This window comes from Myotis daubentonii, chromosome 5 (genome assembly GCF_963259705.1).
Source record: "Myotis daubentonii chromosome 5, mMyoDau2.1, whole genome shotgun sequence".
NCBI lineage: Eukaryota > Metazoa > Chordata > Mammalia > Chiroptera > Vespertilionidae > Myotis > Myotis daubentonii.
In genome coordinates, this window is record NC_081844.1 from 77428660 (window position 1) to 77447673 (window position 19014).

Here is a 19014-nt window from a genome sequence, read left to right on the forward strand (position 1 = left end):
AGCTCTCCTGGACCCTGGGGGTCTAGGGGAGCTCACACTGGGAGACTCACCTTTCCACCAGGGAGAGGGCCCTCCCACCCCCAGAGCCACCTGCTAAACACGGAGTGACAAGGGCTACGGCCCAGGAGGACACGCCAAGCCATGGGGAGGGAGAGGTACACAGTGGGGTTCGGAGATTACAGCTCTGACTGCCACATTCTGAGCAGGCGCTCGGTGCCAGGAATCACAGGTGCCATCTCAGGCCTCATGACAGCTCTGACAGCGGTGCTGTTACCATCTACATTTTACTCATCGCTCACCTGAAGGTCACAGAGAGGAAGGGCCCCTCAGGACACAGCTGGCAAGGGAAGACACAGCTTAGAGCCGCGGGTGCTCTGACTCCAGGCCCCTGAGACAGAGGCAGGGCTGGGGTTCCTTAGGAGCCAGTGCAGACAGGCAGCCCGTCAGGAGAGTGATGCAGCCCCAGCAGGAAACACCAAGTATGGGGTTTTAAAACAACAACGCATGTCCTAGAGGAGAAAGCAGGAATGTGGAACATACAGGGTTTGGTTATCAGAGGCGGGTGGACAGCAGCCATTTCTCCCCAGAGCCCAGAGCTGCCTGCATCAGGCTGCCCAGGCCAGGAGCTGCCCAGCCAGCCAGCCAAGGCGCCGGGAGCACCGGGGCCTCTCAGCCTGCGAGGGGCAGATGTGTTGTCAGAAAAGCAGGCCGACTGCAGAGGCCCAGGCCCCGGAGAAGAGTCCAGAGAGAGAAGGGAGTGGCTCGGGTGCACAGACCTCACTTGGGCCAGGCTGGACCCGGAATGCAGAGCCTCCACGACAATCCTATGGTCTCATCCTGGAATAAGCAGGGTTCTGCGGCTGCAATTAGAGTTATACGGTTCCTCCAGTGCTTAGGGTCTCTGCATGGTTCTCCCCCACTGGGCCATCTTCCAAGTCTGGGAGTGGGTGGAAGGACTAACAGGCTTCACTCTGACCGCAGAGAGAAAGCCAGCCCCATAACAGGTGGCTCACTAGAATTTACACGTGCCCGTGCCACTCCCAGCTCCGCTGCCATCACCGGGCAGTTATACTCACTCGCTGACCCGACAGCCATACCCCAGCGCTCTCCTCCATCTCCCCACCCCCACCCACCAGCCCTCCGTTCTGTCCGATGGATCACACCACAGCCCAGGTCCTCAGGGACGACTCCTCATAACAGGAGTGTGCGACACCATCCCTTGGAGAAGAGGAAGAAGCACCAGGTAAACCACTAGCTGCCCCTCCCCCAATCCCGCCGGGATGCGGCCCCTGTCTCTGCCTGCTGGCGATCCACTGGTGGCAGGATTCTGGGTCGCCACTCTGCTGTCAGAACACATTTTTAAATTAAAACTGAAATGAAGTTAATTTTGTTTTCTGAATTTCACTATAGTCCTTGAAATATCTGAGCACAGCATGGGGCTAGGAGCTGTCTGTCTCCAGGGTCAGCTGGCGGGCAGCCCCATCAAGATGAAGTGTTAAATGAGAATGCTCAGGTTTGACTTTTTTTTAATATTACTGACCCTATTACAGATGTTCCCCCACTTCCCCCTATGTTGCCCCCCTCCACCCAGCCCCCACCCCACCCCAGGCCTTCACCGCTCTATTGTCTGTGTCCATGGGTTATGTACTAGTATATATGCATAGATGTTCTTGGTTAATCTCTTCCCATCCAATCCCCCAAAAGCTCTTGGAACCAGGGCCCCATGAGGAAAGAGATGGGTTTTTCTTGGTCCCTGCCTTCCTGCCTCGAGAGAATGCCTAAAGCCAAAATGCAAATGTGTGTGGTCACCCATCAAGAGGGCGGTCAGGCTCAATGGACAGACAGCTTCTCAGCCACTGGGACACACATCCTGCCACAGCATCGCCCTGGCCCCCACTCCAGCTTCCTCGGGGGCCGCTGCTCCAGTCCAAGGCCCACCTCATCCTAGGCCCAGCGTTGCTGGAACCAGTGCCCCCGCCTCCCAGGTGGTGAAGACAAGGCAGGGCCAGGCGCTCAGAGCAGAAGCCACAGCAGTGAAGGCAGGAGGATGAAGGCCCTGGGACGGAAGAGTGAGGCCCGCTTACATGAGGCCCGTGACAATCTGTCCGGCACCAGCAAAGCATTTACTTCTCTCTAAACGGGAAGCCAGAGAGGCGGCCCATAAGTCACCGAGAATAAATCAAGCAGATGATGGGGGCCCGGCAGACCTGATGCTGCCAACTCCCCCAAAATGGAAATCAGAGCCCCTTTTACAACGCGGGGCCTGCGGTCCTGATCACAGGGTGGGCAGCGTCCCAAAGGAGCACAGATTATTCAGCAGCGAAGTCATAAATAAAGTAGTTAGATGAGTCAATGCTAAATGAAGAGGGGAAAAATAATAGTTCTTTGTGAACTCATACATATTCATTTTCCGGGGGCATTGAACTTCTCAGAGCCAATTAAAACTCTGTCACCTATAATCTCAAAATACTAAAAGGGCAGCGTGCCGACCCATACAGAGCAAAAGGTAGGTGAGGAGAAATCCGACCCAAAGGACAAAGACACCCACTTCCTCTGTCCAAGGATAACGAACAAGAGCCCCAAACAGAACACCAGCCAGGCAGCTGTGCTCCCCCAAACAGCCTGGATGGGCCCGGGGGACAGGGCCTGGGACAGGACCCCACGATGAGTGGCATGGAGGTGGTGGTGGGTGAGAGCTTAGGGTGTGGCTGACCCTCAGGATTTAAATCACCTACGAACAAACCGAGGTGGAGCGCTGGGATCAGAGACCTAAGTATCTCTCTCCACCTGCTTGCTTGAAGGCAGAAGGACAAAGGTGAAAATGACTCCAAACCCAGGCTAGTTAAATTCCCCTTCCCCTCACCTACCTGTCTCCGCCCCCACGCCCAACCCACGTCGTGTTATTTCCTGGCACGACTGCAGCGTGCACATTGCTCTTTCCTTCCTGACGGCAGTCAGCACTGTCGTGCTGGCAGGAGCTGACAAAGGCCGGGCTTAGTCACCAGCTGGATGCTCCTTCTTGGGTGTGCGGACGGGCCGTGGGGGAGGACGCCTCTAGAACTTTCTGCCCAGTGTGCCCTGGGACTGGGAGTAGCGGCATCACTCGGAGCTCGTGAGAAATGAGAATGTCAGGCCCAACCCCGATCTACTGCATCAGCATCTGCACTTAAAGCCCCCCCCCCCCCGGCTGTTCACAAGCTCACAGAAGCTCCACTGAGCTTCTAGTTTGCTCTTAAAATGATCAGACACTGTGAGGAAGAGCAAGATAAATAAGATAGGCTTCATCTATGGAAAAAAGGTAGCAAAGATTAGGAGTTCAGAGGAAAAGATTGAATGTAACCAAGAGTGGTCAAAGAAGGTTCTGGATAAAAGGTGAGCGCCAGAGCTGAGCCTCAGAAGAGGGGATGATTCGGGCATGTGGAAAGAAGGGACAGCCTCCTGAGCAAGAAGACCTGGCAGTAAGGACGGGGGTGGGGGGGGGGTGGGGGGGGGGCGTGCGCATAAAGTGTGACCAAGGTCAGCAAAGTAAGCAGTTAAACGTTCTGTCTCTGTCTAAACATGTACTGAGGCCGTCCTTTGTCCTGGGCCCTTCACATTATCATCACCTCATTTAATCACCGCTATAAGCAGGCTCCGCGGGTACAAGGGACAACCCTTTGCAAAAACTCAGTCTATAGCGAAGAGAGTCGGATCGATGCAGTTGCATCGGCAGGAAGAGTCTGGAGAGGCGTCACTTCCTTTTCTGGAAGCAACAAGATTCCTGGAGCTGGCGCCCCGGCCAGGTGGCTTGGTTGGCTGGAGCCATCGTCCCATGCGCCAAAAGATTGCGGGCTCCATCCCTGGTTGAGGTACATACAGGAGGCAACTAATTGATGTCTCTCTCTCACACATTGATATCTCTCTTTCTCTCAAATCAATAAAAGCATCATATCCTCCGGTGAGGATTAGAAGAAAAAAAAATCCCTGAACCTGGCAGACAATGGCATCTCCTGGACTCTGTCCTCATGGGGGGAGAGGAAGAGCAAAACCGCACCCCCGAACAAAACAGCCTCCCTTCCTCAGAATGAGCAGAAGCTGCTCTTTCTTGTTGTACACAGAGTATCAGGGTGTTGCCCAGCTAAGATAAAGAGACCCTAAGTTGATATGAACTTGTCTTCAATTTACCTCCATCTAAATTCCACCTTAATCAACTGGACTATTTTAAAGGAAAGAAGTGATTTGAAGCAGTGGGCCAGTGAGCCCCAGCAGTAAGCAGTCTGAGTAAGCCACCTACGTGTTTGCCTGTTTGCTCTGCTATTAAATATTCCACAGTACATTTGCAGGATTTCGGTGATCACTTCTCTCTGCGGATGCGAGAACAATGATTAAGCCGTTCCAGTGTGCTGTGCTCCCCAGCAAGTCAGCCTCCAGACTCTCTCAAAAGAGCATTAAGTTTGCGTCCTTCATGGATTTAGATGGGAGAGATAGTGTTTCTATGTAATCATCTGCTCACCACAAAAGGAAGCCTCGCTAACTTCACCAGGAAAGTGTGCAGCAAATTACTTCTGAAGCTCCCTGAAGATTAAGGCCCCGTAGGTTTGGGGCTGCATGACAATTAAGTAATAATGAAAGAGAAATCATATCATTTGATCAAATAAATGCATTATCCCAACCCTACACTGTGCACCGTTATTCGCTCGCTGGCAGTGTTGACTTTTTGAGGTAATTTTTCTCTCATCCCACAGGACAGGAAATGCGCACAGAGGGAAACGGGGGGTGGGGGAAGGGTGTGCGTGGAGGATGACAACGCAAGTGCAGGTGCCCAGAGCAGCTCTTAGATGAGACGCAGCATTCACCGCATCCTAGGGAAAACCCAGGGGGTCTTCAAAGTCATTTCTTAAAGCTCAGCACATACAAAACCTTTTCTGCAGAAAAGCCGAGTCCCCCATGAGCCCCAAATTCATGAGGCCTGCTACCTGAGCAGGGTGAGGTGTAGTTCATGAATCCTCTTCATTACTTAAGACCAAGTTCACTAAGCAATTAGCAGTATATCAGACTCTCCGGGGAGGTATTTGAGAACAAGTTTTCGAAGCACTTTAGAAGCATTTATATACACCTAGCAGGCCATTAATCATTCTCATCTGTTCATTAAGGCGGCCTCCCATAGGACTCCACTTGCCGGTTCTTTCTCAGCATGCTCCTTTTTATCTATAGACCCGAAAGGGAGTTCATTTCTCTTAAAATATATTTTATAATTAAAAGACTTCATTAATTCACAGGGGTGTGCTCCACCCATGAGTCTGCATTTTCTGGGTTTTATTAAATATACAGAAAGGTGGTTCTCTTGAGGTCTTTGTAGAAGACAAACCTTGCAACTCCAGCTGGGTTTGGGAACGCATTTTCAACGTTGGAGAGATTTAGACCATTGCTTACAGCACGAAGAAAACCTCCTGTCCGTATCAACACATGTTGCTTCCTCTGTCCCCTACCAAGAAGGGGACCAATTTAAATTCACACTGCAATCTAATTGCTATCAACTAAAAGTGAAGGGGTAAACCAGATTCTGTAAAGCAACCAGTTTGCAATGTCAGGTCAGCTGCTAAGTGACAATACCTCTGCCTGCGACTCCTCCACACCCACGCTGGGGCCTCTGCTGGTTCCTGGTTCTGTCCATCCCAGCGCAGCCCGCAGGGAGGCCCCAAGCAGTGCGAGACACAGCCAAACGTGTCCTGGTTTCATTTTGTTGAGTCTGTTGAGAAAATGACAAGGGCTTAGAATTAAATGTCACAAAGTGCAAGCAAGTGTGGGGTAGTGAGCATTTGTACTCCAGAATCAGATAAACTTGAGTTAAATCCTAGCAACAACTTTTCCGTTCTGCTATGGAGAAGTTATATGACTTCCGAGCCTTGGTTTACTCCTCTCAAAATGGAGTCAATAATACATACCTCACCGGGCTGCGGTGAGGATGGAAGGGTCAGTGTCAGGCGCATAGTAGGAGCTCTATGAATGCTGGCGGCTCTGTGCAAGCCCACTTGAAAGGCCACCTACCACTATGTCTGTAAGAACAAACCAGGGTGGCAACGCTGGGTCCCTCTGTGAGGCCACCGTGTATCTATGCCTCGGTGTCCTCAGAAAGCAACGAGTGCTCTATAAATGCTGACGAGGAATCATGTTAAGCCCGTGGCAGCCGGTTTGCAGCTGATATCTCAGTTTACAAGCTTCCAAATGGAATTATAAGGTCCGATATTTTCAAGACCAATCATTTTTGCAGCAGAATCCAAGCATCTCATGGACAATGGGGTTTCAATCACTTTCAAGGTGTTTCCTGAGGCTCCCGTGGTAAATGGTGTAAAGTCCCAGAAGACAAGACATGGGCAATTCAAAGTAATCACAGAATTACCGGATGGAAAAAACTCAGGATCAGCTACAATAAATATTCCACTCCCTGCCATGTGCTGGGCATTGTACTAAAGGGGACAAGGACACAGACTAGTCTGCTTGCACAGTAGCCGTACTTTTTTTTAAAGGGTTTCTACTATGAACATAGTCCGACCTCCATCTCAGTATCTCTAAGAAACAGAGCAAGACAGAACGCGTGGTACAGTGTTTACAGCTCTTACTCAAGGCGCCTTGGGGGTTATTGATTTCCGTGAGCACCACACAATTTAGCGCTTAATTGCATGTGGTCCACACTGCATCTTGATCGTGGCTGGGAGATGAAAAGACACAGCTCCTTGGAGGCCAGCAGCCCATGGGGCCTGGCTTACGGCTGGTCCAGAGAAGGCGCCCCAGTCAAAAAGGATTAGCTAGCTACCTGAGGGACATTACAGCCCATTGGAGGAGTCCACCCCTGTTCACCCCCAAAGGCAACAGCTTTGGAGGACTCCGACCCTAAACAAGGGGCGTTAGAGGTGCCACCTGGTCACTCGTGCTCATGCCGGGGCCGCCACACACACACACTCCTGCCGCATTCCAGGTTTCCTTTGGCCGCTTTCCACACCCAAATAGAGCTGCCTCTCCAGATTGGCTGGATGTCCCCAGCTTGAGACAGAAATGCCCCAGGAAGGAGAAGCAGACTAAAAAGTGTGGGCAGGCAGCGCGGTTCCATGGAAAGGCAAGGTTATACGTTATGACTGCCTTGTAAGAGAAGGTGTCTTCTTGAATTAAAAAGAGTCCATAGGCTCCCACACCTACATCTGTTCCTCCAGCTGCTCATCTTCCACATCTGTTAGCAAAGCTGGAGCTACTAGGGCAACAGTCCAGGTGTCAGGTAAGTAGAGCGTGAAGGTCACGGTCGCGCCCCCTTCGGCCCCTGCTCCGCACTCTGAAGAAGGCACAGTTAAGTGGGAAGGTATGGCTTCGGCTGCCACCTGGGAGAGGACGGGAGCATTCCCAGCAGCCACCCACTCAGCACTCCCCACCTGGCACTCTAGCTGGGGCCTCGGGGGGAGGGAACTCCAGCGCTGGGAAGGAGGGAACATCTTTCTCGCAGGGGTGGGGGGGAAGAGAATAGAAATGTCTTTCCCGAACTGCAGCCAGTTTTTCTAAAAATAAACAGGGCGGCTCCCTACTCTCCATAAATTATTATCGTCTGAACACAGAGCCACGTTCCAGACACTGCCGAAATCAGTGGCTGGATTTTGGGAAATTTTTTAAAACCAGCAACAGTAACTCAAGCTAGAACTAGAAAGACATTGCTTCCCACTCTCCTTTATTAATTCTTCCCCACTTATCCACTCTCAGCCACAGTGCTGCTGGGCGGAGCACACACAGGGAAGGTCTTTTCCCCCTGCTCATGCCTTCCAGCCCAAATGAACTAAAAAAGCAAGACCATCAAGACTTACTCTAGTTAACGTCCAGCTGTCAATTCCAAGAGACAGGAAATATTCAAGCCACAGAACTTAGTTTTCAATTTGCCTGGTAATCCAAGACCAGTTATGCTTGATGTTTTATTATTAATGGGTGGCATCAAAATAAAACCCACTCATTTCAATTGCTATTTTGGCAAGCTGCAAATCACTTCCCTTAGGACAGTGGTTCTCAACCTTCTGGCCCTTTAAATACAGTTCCTCAGGTTGTGACCCAACCATAAAATTATTTTTGTTGCTACTTCATAATTGTAATGTTGCTACTGTTATGAATCGTAATGTAAACATCTGATATGCAGGATGGTCTTAGGCGACCCCTGTGAAAGGGTCATTCGACCGCCAAAGGGGTTGTGACCCACAGGTTGAGAACCGCTGCCTTAGGAGTATGCAGCCTGACCTCTGGCTTTAAGCCAGCTGTTCTGTGTTTTGGGAAGCTGGAGCTCAGCCCTGTCGCACCTGGACTTGTCCCTGGATTCATCTGGTTTGTGTTGAGGTCCTGGGAGATTGTATTTGAATACAGGAGAACACAGGAGTCAGGCCAACTCCTGAAATATTCCTAGGCAGCTTCTTTGTAAAGCTGAGCTCAGCTTGGCCACCACTAGATCAACCTTCATTTGCATGGTAGATGTGTCATTCTATTCTCTGGGTGAGTGACAATTCATTACATCTACAGCAGCAACAGCCTAAAAATTTATAACTCAAGCTTTATGACAGTTCAGTTCATAAAAAAAGAATTAATATTGGGTCTAAATCAATTTTGATGATCTAATAACCAAGTAGAGACTATTTAGTTAACACTTATATAGCAACTAGAGGCCCAGTGCACAAAATTCATGCACTCAGGGGGGAGGGGGGTCCCTCAGCCCAGCCTGTGCCCTCTCACAGTCTGGGAGCCCTCAGGGGATGTCTGCCTGAAGGCTAAGACCTAAGCCATCAGTCAGATATCCTTAGTGCTGCCGCAGACATGGGAGAGGCTCCCACCACCACTGCTGAGCTCATCAGCTGTGAGCCTGGCTTCTGGCTAAGTGGCACTCCCCCTGTGGGAGCACACTGACCACGAGGGGGCAGCTCCTATGTTGTCTGCCCCCTGGTGGTCAGTGCACATCATAGCAACTGGTCATTCTGCCGTCAGGTGGAAACCAGCTCTCTGACATCCCCCGAGGGGTCCCAGATTGTGAGAGGGCACAGGCCGGGCTGAGGGACCTGACCGGTACACAATTAAGGCCAGGGAGGGACGCAAGAAGTTGGTCAGCTGGGAAGGGACCGCGAGAGGGGTCCAGGGTATGTCGGATCGGCCAGACCCCAGCAGCAAACTAACCTACTGATTGGAGCATCTGCCCCCCGGTGGTCAGTGCACGTCATAGCGAGTGGTTGAGCAGCCTTAGCATATCAGTAGCATATATGCTTTGATTGGTTGCACAGCCCACTGGACGACCAGACACCTAGGCAGATGACGGGAGACAGGTCACAGAGAGGTAAGTCCCCTGCTATGGCCATGTGGCAAATAAGTGGTAGAGATGGAACTTCGAGCCAGGCAGCTGGACTCGATATCTATGCTCTTAAGTCCCATCCTCTGCTGCCACTCAATACTTAGCAATATTTTATTTTGACAAACTGCTGTTTTTAACATGATGCAAAAATCCATGGACAGCACGAAAGGAGACCTTGAGCCCAAAGCCTCCCTTTCCTCGAAAGGCTGCCAAGAGCTGTACTCCTCCAGCTTTCAGGGATCCAACCAAGACCAAAGAAGCAGGGCGAGGGAAAGCCACGCTGCTCCCCTCCCGCACCCACCCCTGGAAGGGACCACTCGGAAGTCTCTCAGCTTCCACTGCTGCTGTCTTCATTGAACAAGAAGAAACCACATGGTGATGCACAGACTGCCAGGCAACAAGGAGGCCCCTCAGTTCATGGGCACAGCAGCATGGCACAGTCACTCTCGGGGGAGCGGGGGGGTGACCTGTCAACACATTACTCCTCAAATGCAAATAGCCCGACTGGCCTTCAGACAGAAGGGAGTACAAGAATCTCCTGGTCATAGACATGGGAAGGTACCATCCATAAGGTCGCAAACCCTCTTTGTGCAACCTAGTTCCTAGAGATCAATTCAGGTTTATAAACGTCATTCAGTGCATGCTAGAGTGCTAGGATCGTTAAAAATCTACCCAAGATCGTCCTCATGAAGGAGTTGGGACCACCTTTTCAAACAACTCATAAAACACAAATCCCTTGATATTTAAGACATCACGTTTCCAAGAGAAGTCATTCATTGCATCCTCCGTGGTTTCCCTCCTGTGCCTCACTTTCCCCACACTCAGGGGAGCCAGGGGCCAGCCAGTCTGCTGCCCGGACAGAACACCAGAGCCCAGGGAGTTAGGGAATTCACCACGTGTGACGCCACACCAGACCGAGACTAAACCCAGGTCTAGGTAACCGTTTTGTTTCTTACCTTGTCACAAACTCACATACGGAATATGTTTGCCTTCTGCTTAGATTGACTGATTTTGCTATTTTTAGTGCATCTACCACTAGGGCATCCGCCTGATCCTTGCAACAATCACGAGATTTTCTGTCTTTATAATATAATCTTACACTGGTTCTCTTGTTTATTTGTATTTAAAATTATGGGGCACCACAAAGTTGAATGATGTAACATTCTAAATTTTGACTTGCTTTGTGCAGGCAGTCGAAAAATATGACACAGTAGGGAGAAATTGGTGTGAGGATGTCAATTCCAAATCTGCCCCAGCAGAGAATATAGGCCAGGATGTACGCTGTCTTTATGGAACAGGATCAGAGGCCAGAGAAAAGCACCGTTAAACTAGTAGGTTTAATACAAACTTCTTTTCTCCTGTGGGAAGAGCCCTGGTTGAGAAAAGGGGACATTCTGGCCATCAAAGCTTTTTGGTAGACTGTTCATGAGCGTTCTCTCTCTCTCTCTCTCTCTCTCTCTCTCTCGCTCTCGCTCTCGCTCTCTCTCTCTCCCCGAATATGGTAACATTACCAAAGCAGACATTATGGATTAGCCACATGGAAATGGCTTCTCTTTGTAACGGACAGGACCAGAAATTGTGACGACAATCTGGCAGAACCAAGCGACACCACCCAACCTTGAAGAGCGCTGGTAAGGTCTGTGACCCTGAGGCGCCTGCATTGCCAACCTTTCTAACTGAAAAACTGTATGTTCTAGCGAATCTAGCCAGTTACTTGAGGTGCATTGCATTTTACACCTGGGATGTTGGCAATCCACAAACAGAAACCCACTGGGGACCACTAAAAATCCCTGTAGTCCTCTTCTGTATGTCCGCCCAGTGTAAAAAGGAAATAAAATCCATATAAACCCCAACCTAAAACCAGGAGGCTATATTTTAATTTCTTTTGGAAGACTTAGGACCTTAATTTTTATTGGTGAGTGTTTTAGGAAAAAAGAAAGGGGGTCAAACTTCCTAAGATAGTCCCTAAAATACCAACCCAGGAAATTAAGAATGGAAATATGTCAGGCTAACCATGCAAGAAACCATAATGAAGTTATATTGCACTTTCTATTAATTCCTACTCTGTATCTTTGGTTGATTTGTTCTAACAATTAATAAATTAGATGCCTAAATTAGTCTGTGCACAATGTATAGACTAATCTATAGCATTCCTATTTACTATTAAGCTTAACACACACAAAGAAAACCTCCAGTAACCCTCATCCTTCCAACATTCAGATTATACATCTTAAAGTACCATCTTCTCTCAACTGTAATTCTGTCTTATTTGACATTCCATGCCTTGTGTTATGCATTGAGAGAGAAAATGTAAGGAAAGATGTGCTCTTGAAATAACTACCTAATTTCATTAAGTGAGCAAGCACACAGTTGACCACACATAAGCAACACAAGGAGGCTGAGTCTGAAAAGAAATACCCAAAAGAACAAAGTAGGAATTAAGGGAGATCTTTAGGAAATCTTGACTATCCAACTCCAGTTTTTGGAATATCATGTTAAGTCCAACAAAATATCACAACGTGAAGATCTCTTTAAAAAAAAAAAAATTCTGCAACGTTTAGTAGACAGAAAAGAACCCTGAGTGACTGATTTATCAAGGTAGAAAAATCCAACCTACCCCTCCCTCACCCACCTCCAGGGCACAACCAAAGGGACAGAAGTTCTCCGAATGCCCAGAACAAGCTGGCCCTTCTCTGAGGCAATAAGAGTCTGCCTGGGATTAACAAAAACTGGGGGTGGGCATAAAATTCCAAGAAAGCAGAAGCCACTGGGACAACATTTTAAGGAGCCGTTTTAACAGATCACATCAATGACTATTTCAGTCTGTCTTCGGGGAGGGGGGCTGTCTTGTCCCCTGGGGTGGGAAGAAAACGACATTCAGCCGAGTGTGTCTGAACAAAAATGGTCTAGAGATGCTGCAGTGCCTGCTCACAAAACTCAGACGAGAAGCAGACGTCATGGGCCCTGTGGGCATCAGCTCAAGTCTCCCGTTGGAGCTACTGCATGAGGCTTGCTGCGGCTCTGGCGTCATAGAGGCCACACCACACATTCCCTTGACCATTGGCTTCCTAGGTGAGCCCTCCACCTGACCACTGCCCAGACCTGGAGCTGGTCCCAGGCCACCCCAGGATTAAGAGGACACCGTTAGCCGAAACCGGTTTGGCTCAGTGGATAGAGCGTCGGCCTGCAGACTGAAGGGTCCCAGGTTCGATTCTGGTCAAGGGCATGTACCTGGGTTGCGGGCACATCCCCAGTAGGAGATGTGCAGGAGGCAGCTGATCGATGTTTCTAACTCTCTCTCTCTCTCCCTTCCTCTCTGTAAAAAATCAATAAAATATATTTTTTTTTAAAAAAGGACACCGTTAAAAGTCAGCTTTGGCTTTCCCTCAAGCCTGATAGCAGAAAAATAGGGACTTTTGAGAAAAGTCAGAATTTCTTCCCCATCCCCCTTTCCCCCTCACAGATGGTAATACAGGCCCATTTCTGGGGCACTAATTAGTAGTTGCCGTGCCACCTCCTCTTGAAATTCTATTTATCTTTGACTCACAAAATGTGGATGGATGCTTGTATCTCGGGCCCAGCTAGTACGGTTCCTGGTGCGCACACAGCATTGCAACAAATTTACCAAGGTTTCAGACCAAAGCTACTGGCACTGCTTTTCCCTTGCCAGAAACCTCGGCGGAAGCGACACCTAGAGGGGAGAGGAGGAGAGGCCGTGGAAGCGCTATTCATCAATGTCGAGGACAGTTACCAGGAGCCAGCTAGGCTGGGCAGCTCACGGGGACCAACTCTCTGGGCGATGGATGGATGATACAGGCCTAGTAGGGCTCCACTCCGCCGGCCCCCAGGCACTTCCCGCAGGCGGACACGCTGCACGGGGGCTTGCCACGTGCCGGGCATTGAGAGAAACCCCACTACTTCCAGCGGGTTTCTGCCCTTTCTGGAGCGGAAGGTCCAGAAGTCCTCAGGTGGCAGGCCGCGGGGTAATGCGGGGCGGGCGCCCCTGTGTTAGCTGAAGGGAGTCGCAAAGGCTCGCGCGGCTCTCACCCCAACTCCGGGCTACACGCGCCCAAAGCGGAGCGTTCTGCCTGGCGTAGCCTAGTCCCCCGAAACTTGGAACGGGCTTCCTTCGCTAGCGCAGAGAGAGGCGGAGATCACCCACAGTGTGAGGTCTCTTCGGACCAGGCTCCCTGCCTGGGCGCCCCCAAAACAAAATGCTCCCTAGTGACTCCCCAGCTGGGAACACGGCTGCACGCTCGGAACTGCGACCAGCCCCGCAGAACGAGAGCTGCAGGCTGCCCTGGGCCGGCTTCAGTCCCGGGTCCCTCCTCCCCAGCCTCCCGCGCCGAGCCCACCGCTCAGCCCCAGACGCTGGGAGCTCGGGGGAAGTGAGGGCCAGGCGAGTTTTGCGGGCCCTTGAGCTGCAGCAAGGAGACGCAAGTTTCCCCGCAAAGCTGGAGGGAGGGGGGAGTGAGCACGGGGCCAAGGGCACGGGTCCCAGCCGAAGGGCCGCCGCTCGCCTGACTCGCCGAGGCCGCTAGGGGTCCTGAGCCCAAGAGCGGCGCCTGCAGGGTCTCAGGCCCGCGCGGGCTGCGGGCTCGGCCCCAACTGTTCTGCGCCGCGCTCTGCGCACCACCAGATCACTCCGGTCCTTCCAGCAGACGTGGGCCCCAAGTCTCGGCGCCCCAGCCTTTACCCCGAGTCCCGGCCCGGGCCGGGGTAGCCCTGCCAAGCCCGCGTTCCGTGATCCCGTGCCCGCTGCCCGCCAGGCGGGCAAACTTGGCTCTCCCGGCACGGGCTGGGAGGACAAGCAGGCGCCCGCTCCGGCCCTGCGGGAAGACGCAGACCCGGCGCAGGGACCCGGACGGGGTGCATCCCGGCGTTGGTGGCGGCGGCTTGGCACCCTCCCCGCTCCCGCGTACCTGAAGCAGCTGGGGCCGAAGGAAAGACCAGGTGGCCAGACTCCCACTCGCGGGAGCGCCCCGTGGCGGCAGCGGTAGCGGCGACCCGGCTCCGCGTGCGGTCGGTCTCTGTGGCTGTTGGCGGGTCCTGGGCGCGCTGGAGGTTGTCGCGGCTCCAGCTCTCCGAGCCACCGCTGCCCACTGCTGTGCCACCGCCGCCGAGGCTGCCCTATTTCTGCCGCCGGGACCGGAGCCCGTGACGTCACCCTCGCGGCCCCGCCTATCCAATCGCAGCCACCTGTGCGCGCAGCCACCCGCCCGCCGCTCTGAGCCGCGCGGGGCCGCAGCAGGTGCGCAGAGCTTGGGGCGCGCACGCGGGCCGCGAGGACTCGGCGCTCCAGGGCGACCCCTGCACCCGCCGCGGGACGGAGTAGCTCCGGCTCCTGGCTCGCGGGAGCCTGGCAGGTGACAAGCCCCCTGACCCGCCAAAACACCCCTCCTCACCTCTCTCTCCTCCCGGCTCCTTCTGGGGCTGGATTCTCCGAGGCTGTGCGCTCAAGAAGCACAACTTACTGGCCATATAGCGTGTAGAGTCCGGGCAGTACCAGACCCAGAGCTGTCCCTGGAGGCAAAGTCAAATAACACTCCCCCTCGCTGAGAACCAACGACCTGCGAAAAGGCAGTTTGATTACTTTTCTCTCTTCCGAATCTGCCCTCTCCCAGCTGCAGAACCTTACAAAATCTTGGGCACAGAGGGGCAGTCCCAGGTGATGACATTTGCTTAGCTTGGCCAAGCTGTGACCAGAAGGTCTTCCTTCTCCTTTACAACCAGACGTTTTTGCAGCTGGGGCCCCATCCTCCAGCCTGGGGCTCCCAAACCTTTCTGGATCCCTCTTCAACACCCACAACTTTTTTTTTTTTTTTTTACTAAACCAATCTTTATTAAGAATTAAGTATTTGCATTTTTCCAGTGCAACCAAGCAGTCGTTTTGCTTTTGTTAATTGGTCTAGAGATCGATCTTGAAGCAGAAATAAACTGGAAACATCTTTGTAACAACGAGGGCCCCCCATGTGGTCATATTTTAGTCCCAATCTGGCCTCAAATTTAAGAGGGGTACCCCAGCCCAGGCCAGGCTGGTGGTGATGGATGGGGCAGGGGTCTCTCTGAGGGACTGCCCCTGCTCTGGCTGTGTGGACACGGGGTGACTTTCTGGCTTAAGGGAGCAGTGTCTTGTCCATGCCCTGTGATAGCTCCTGGCCAGGAGCAGGGGCAGGGGGGCTTTTCTGAGGATAAACATAGTCAATCTCAGCAGAAGGGCAAGGCCACCAGGCTGACGTGGAGGGAGAGGCATTACATTTACTCTTTACTTCCACAGGCATTTACGGAGCCCTCCCATGCACCAGGCACTGTGCTAGGTGCTGAGGAGAGCGCAGTGGGTGGGCCACAAGGCCTCTGTCCTCACACAGGTTTTGGTTTGGGATCCGGCCCTCCCTCCACCACTGCTCAGCTGGTAACCCCGAGTCACTCATATGCCTGCTAGAGGCATCAGTTTCTCCATCTGTAACATGGGGGCTGGATGAGACCTGGGTGACTCGGTTTGCTGTGACTTTCCACATGGCTATCATGATTTAGTCTCAGAAGAGTAAAGCCTGCTCCCTCCTTAGTGCCCCTCGGGCCTTGGGAGGTATGCTCCTCAGATTTTATCTTTGCCAAGGCCAGCCGTGACTGACCTTCAAGGCTTGGGGGCAGATTCTCTACAGCTGGATCAAGAAGGGGATGGCACTTTCTATCTTGGGAAAAATAGAAGAAAGACTAAAAGGCATAAAAGGAAGCAGGGCGATTTGGAAACACGCTGTATCTCCCTTTGAAGTGTAATTCGGAGTCCTGGTCAAGATGGTGCCCCGCAGCTCAGCGGCGGAGTTCATCTCCCCTCCCACACTGTGAGTTCTTTGGGAAACCAGATCTCTGTTCTCAGCTCTGAACACGAAGTCCCTGGTTCAGCCTCATGGCCCTATTACATAACCCAGACAGGCCTGGGGGGGAGGGGAGTGTTTTTAATAACTCAGGGGCATATGTAAGTCAGGGTCTGCAGATTGACCAAGATCAGAAATAGCCCTGTTCACTGCAGGGAACAGGGACTGGACTTCCACAAACTTCCTCTGCTTCCCAAAGAAGAGGGAGAATGTAGCTGCTACAAACCAGATGTACAGGATATCCCTAGAGATGATGCTAACATCTGAAGTGAGCTATTGTGGCTACTGTGCATAAAATAAGAGTGGAATTAAAAGTCACCTTGGAATAAAAAAGGTGAAGTGTGAATGATGAAATCAAACAAGCCTACGGGGAAATGGCATCAATGCCAGCAGACCTTCGCACCTCTTCGTATTGCTCTAAATAGGCTGGATTTCACACAGCAATTTTCAGAATTTGCTTGAAACCCTGCTTCAGAACTTGAAGGAATACTGATATTCTCAGTAGCCAACTAAGATGCTTTGAAATGAAATTTTTAAAAAAGGGTTAAGTTTCAACTTCAAATAATTCAGTAAGTTTGGAATGGGAAAGCTAAAAGGAAACACAAGTTCAGATGACTAACCCCAACCCCCACTCTAGGTTATTGGGGAGAGATCTAGCCAGGCAGACTCGGAGACACATAAAAGGTAGTTATCAATGTGTGTGTGTGTGTGTGTGTGTGTGTGTGTGTGTGTGTGTGTGTGCGCACGCGTGTATGATCAAAAGTTTAAAAATCTCATATATATATATATATTTTACTAGTTTTTAAACTTCTACAATTTCTCTTCTTAATACAAACGCAACCATATGATCAAAATTGCTGCCAAGCAACGTGTCTCCTACAGATCATTTCAGACTGAAGCAGAGGTGACATGCAGCCCACCGTGGGATCAGGGGAGAGTAGGGCACCTCCTCCAGATTCAACCAGAAGTTTCCTGACATGAGCTATGAGTCAGGTCCGCCTGGGGCTGCTCAGACCGTGCCCAGAAGTACCCACTGGAAGCCAGGCCAAGAGGTCATGTACGAAGGTCCGAAAAGGCAAGAAACGGTCTTCCTTGTCTTCCATAATTTAGCATTCTGCTACCTGTCCAAAAAGGTCTTAGTAGATCTTAGGAGAGTCCTGGGCGGGAGGCTCCGGCGCTGGCTCCCTCCCCTGCTGCCCCTCTCGGTCTGGGTGAGCCTCACCCTTTCTGGGCCTTGTTTCCTCATCTCTCAGTTAATTTGGAATGGGAAAGCTAAAAGGAAACACAAGTTCAGGTGACTAACCCCGACCCCCAGAGTGGTTGGGGTGGTGGAGTGCGAGGCAGTCATACTAACTGAACTTCTATGGCCATTTTCAATGATACAAGTCTATGCCTTTATTTTGCTAGTATCTATACAAGTTCGGGCTTCTCCAATCAAAAAAGAGCTATGAAGCTCAAGGTTTTCCCTAAGTCTAATATAAATGCTGATTTCTTAAATAATGATTCAGTTAGCCATCTAGAAATTAAGCGAATATAGGCAACTAATGCAAAATTCTCGACCTAAAAATCACACTCAGAAATAATTTTCTAACTAATTTAGGAGAAAAGTAGCCAGCATGGAGATCAGTAAGGTATCGATTCAATAGGTAAGTGAAATTTGGGAAAGTTTTCAAGGCAACAAAGAAGTGGTGCAGAGTAAGAATTTTAATTAAGAAGTTGGGACGAAAGAGGTGATTCAGTGATGGACAGGGAATTATGAATGGTCAAAGTGGAGGGAGATTAACAATAAAACCCTTCCTCATGGTATTGTTTCCAGAAACAAAACACCTCCATCCCCCTCCCAGGGGCTAGATCGATGGTACCAGGGGCCTAAGAAAGGCCCTAATCACAGGAGGAAGTGAAGTTGGACTGCTCTCAGAATTCCACGTGCACGGAAAGGATTTGGGACCAGAAGGCCAGGCCTCCAAACCACAAAGCACCACATCCTGGTCTAAGCCATGAAGCTCCCATTCCCCTTTCAGGAACTGGCTGAGTGGAGAACAGGGGCCCTGCTCTGGCCAAGGAGAGGTGAGAGAGAGTCTGCCAGGGAGATAAAGCAATGCTTGGGAAGAGATGGTGTCTCTTTTCCCTCTCGATATCCTCATTAATGACAAGGGACCCCAAGACCTACTAGTACACTCACCATCTTGTTACCCTGAGAGCAGCCAAGCTGACCGATGGGAGGTGGTGGAGGGGGGAGCGGGAAAGACGCTGGAACCATAATGGCCTGCTGAGATGAGCTGCCGAAATCACCACTCAGACGCTGCCCGACCTCGACATTCCTATTTTCCTCATGACTTGCATCAATCAAGTTGAGATTTTCTGTGACTTGAAGTAGAAAACATACCAAATGAGAAAGAAGCTAAAATATAAATAAAAACCTCATGCATTATTGGACCAGCCTCTGACCCACAGCATGGGAGACAGGAGCTTCTAATGTTGTCACCATCTCACTTGGTTTGTCCAAGAAACCTAGGCTCGATCAAAGGTTGCAGTCTCTTACTCTGGCTGGTGTGGCTCAGTTGGTAGGAGCGTCATCCCATACACCAAAAGGTTGCAGGTTTGATTCCCGTCAGGACACACACCTAGGTTGTAGTTCCATCAACCGGTCAATGTTTTGTTTTGTTTCTCTCTCTCTCTCTTCCTCTCCTTTCCCCTCTCCGGTAAGGATTTAAAAAAACAACACAAAAAACAAGGTTGCAGTCTCCTGACTCCAATCCAGCGCTCAGACATGTTGTAATTGTCAGTTATGAAGAACATTTA

The 19014-nt window shown here is 51.0% G+C and overlaps 1 protein-coding gene across 1 annotated transcript in view; it reads right to left on the reverse strand.

The window, feature by feature from the left end:
• Positions 1 to 14462, reverse strand: part of FSTL4 (follistatin like 4) — a 324334-nt gene extending 309872 nt beyond the window's left edge. Inside the window, exons 1-2 of the mRNA XM_059698386.1 lie at positions 14260 to 14462; positions 5593 to 5728 (exon numbers count right to left, since the gene is read on the reverse strand). Coding sequence (XP_059554369.1) covers positions 5593 to 5718 — 126 coding nt within the window. The 5' untranslated portion in view covers positions 5719 to 5728; positions 14260 to 14462. The remainder of the gene's footprint in view (positions 1 to 5592; positions 5729 to 14259) is intronic.
• Between the last annotated feature and the right edge of the window lie 4552 nt (positions 14463 to 19014).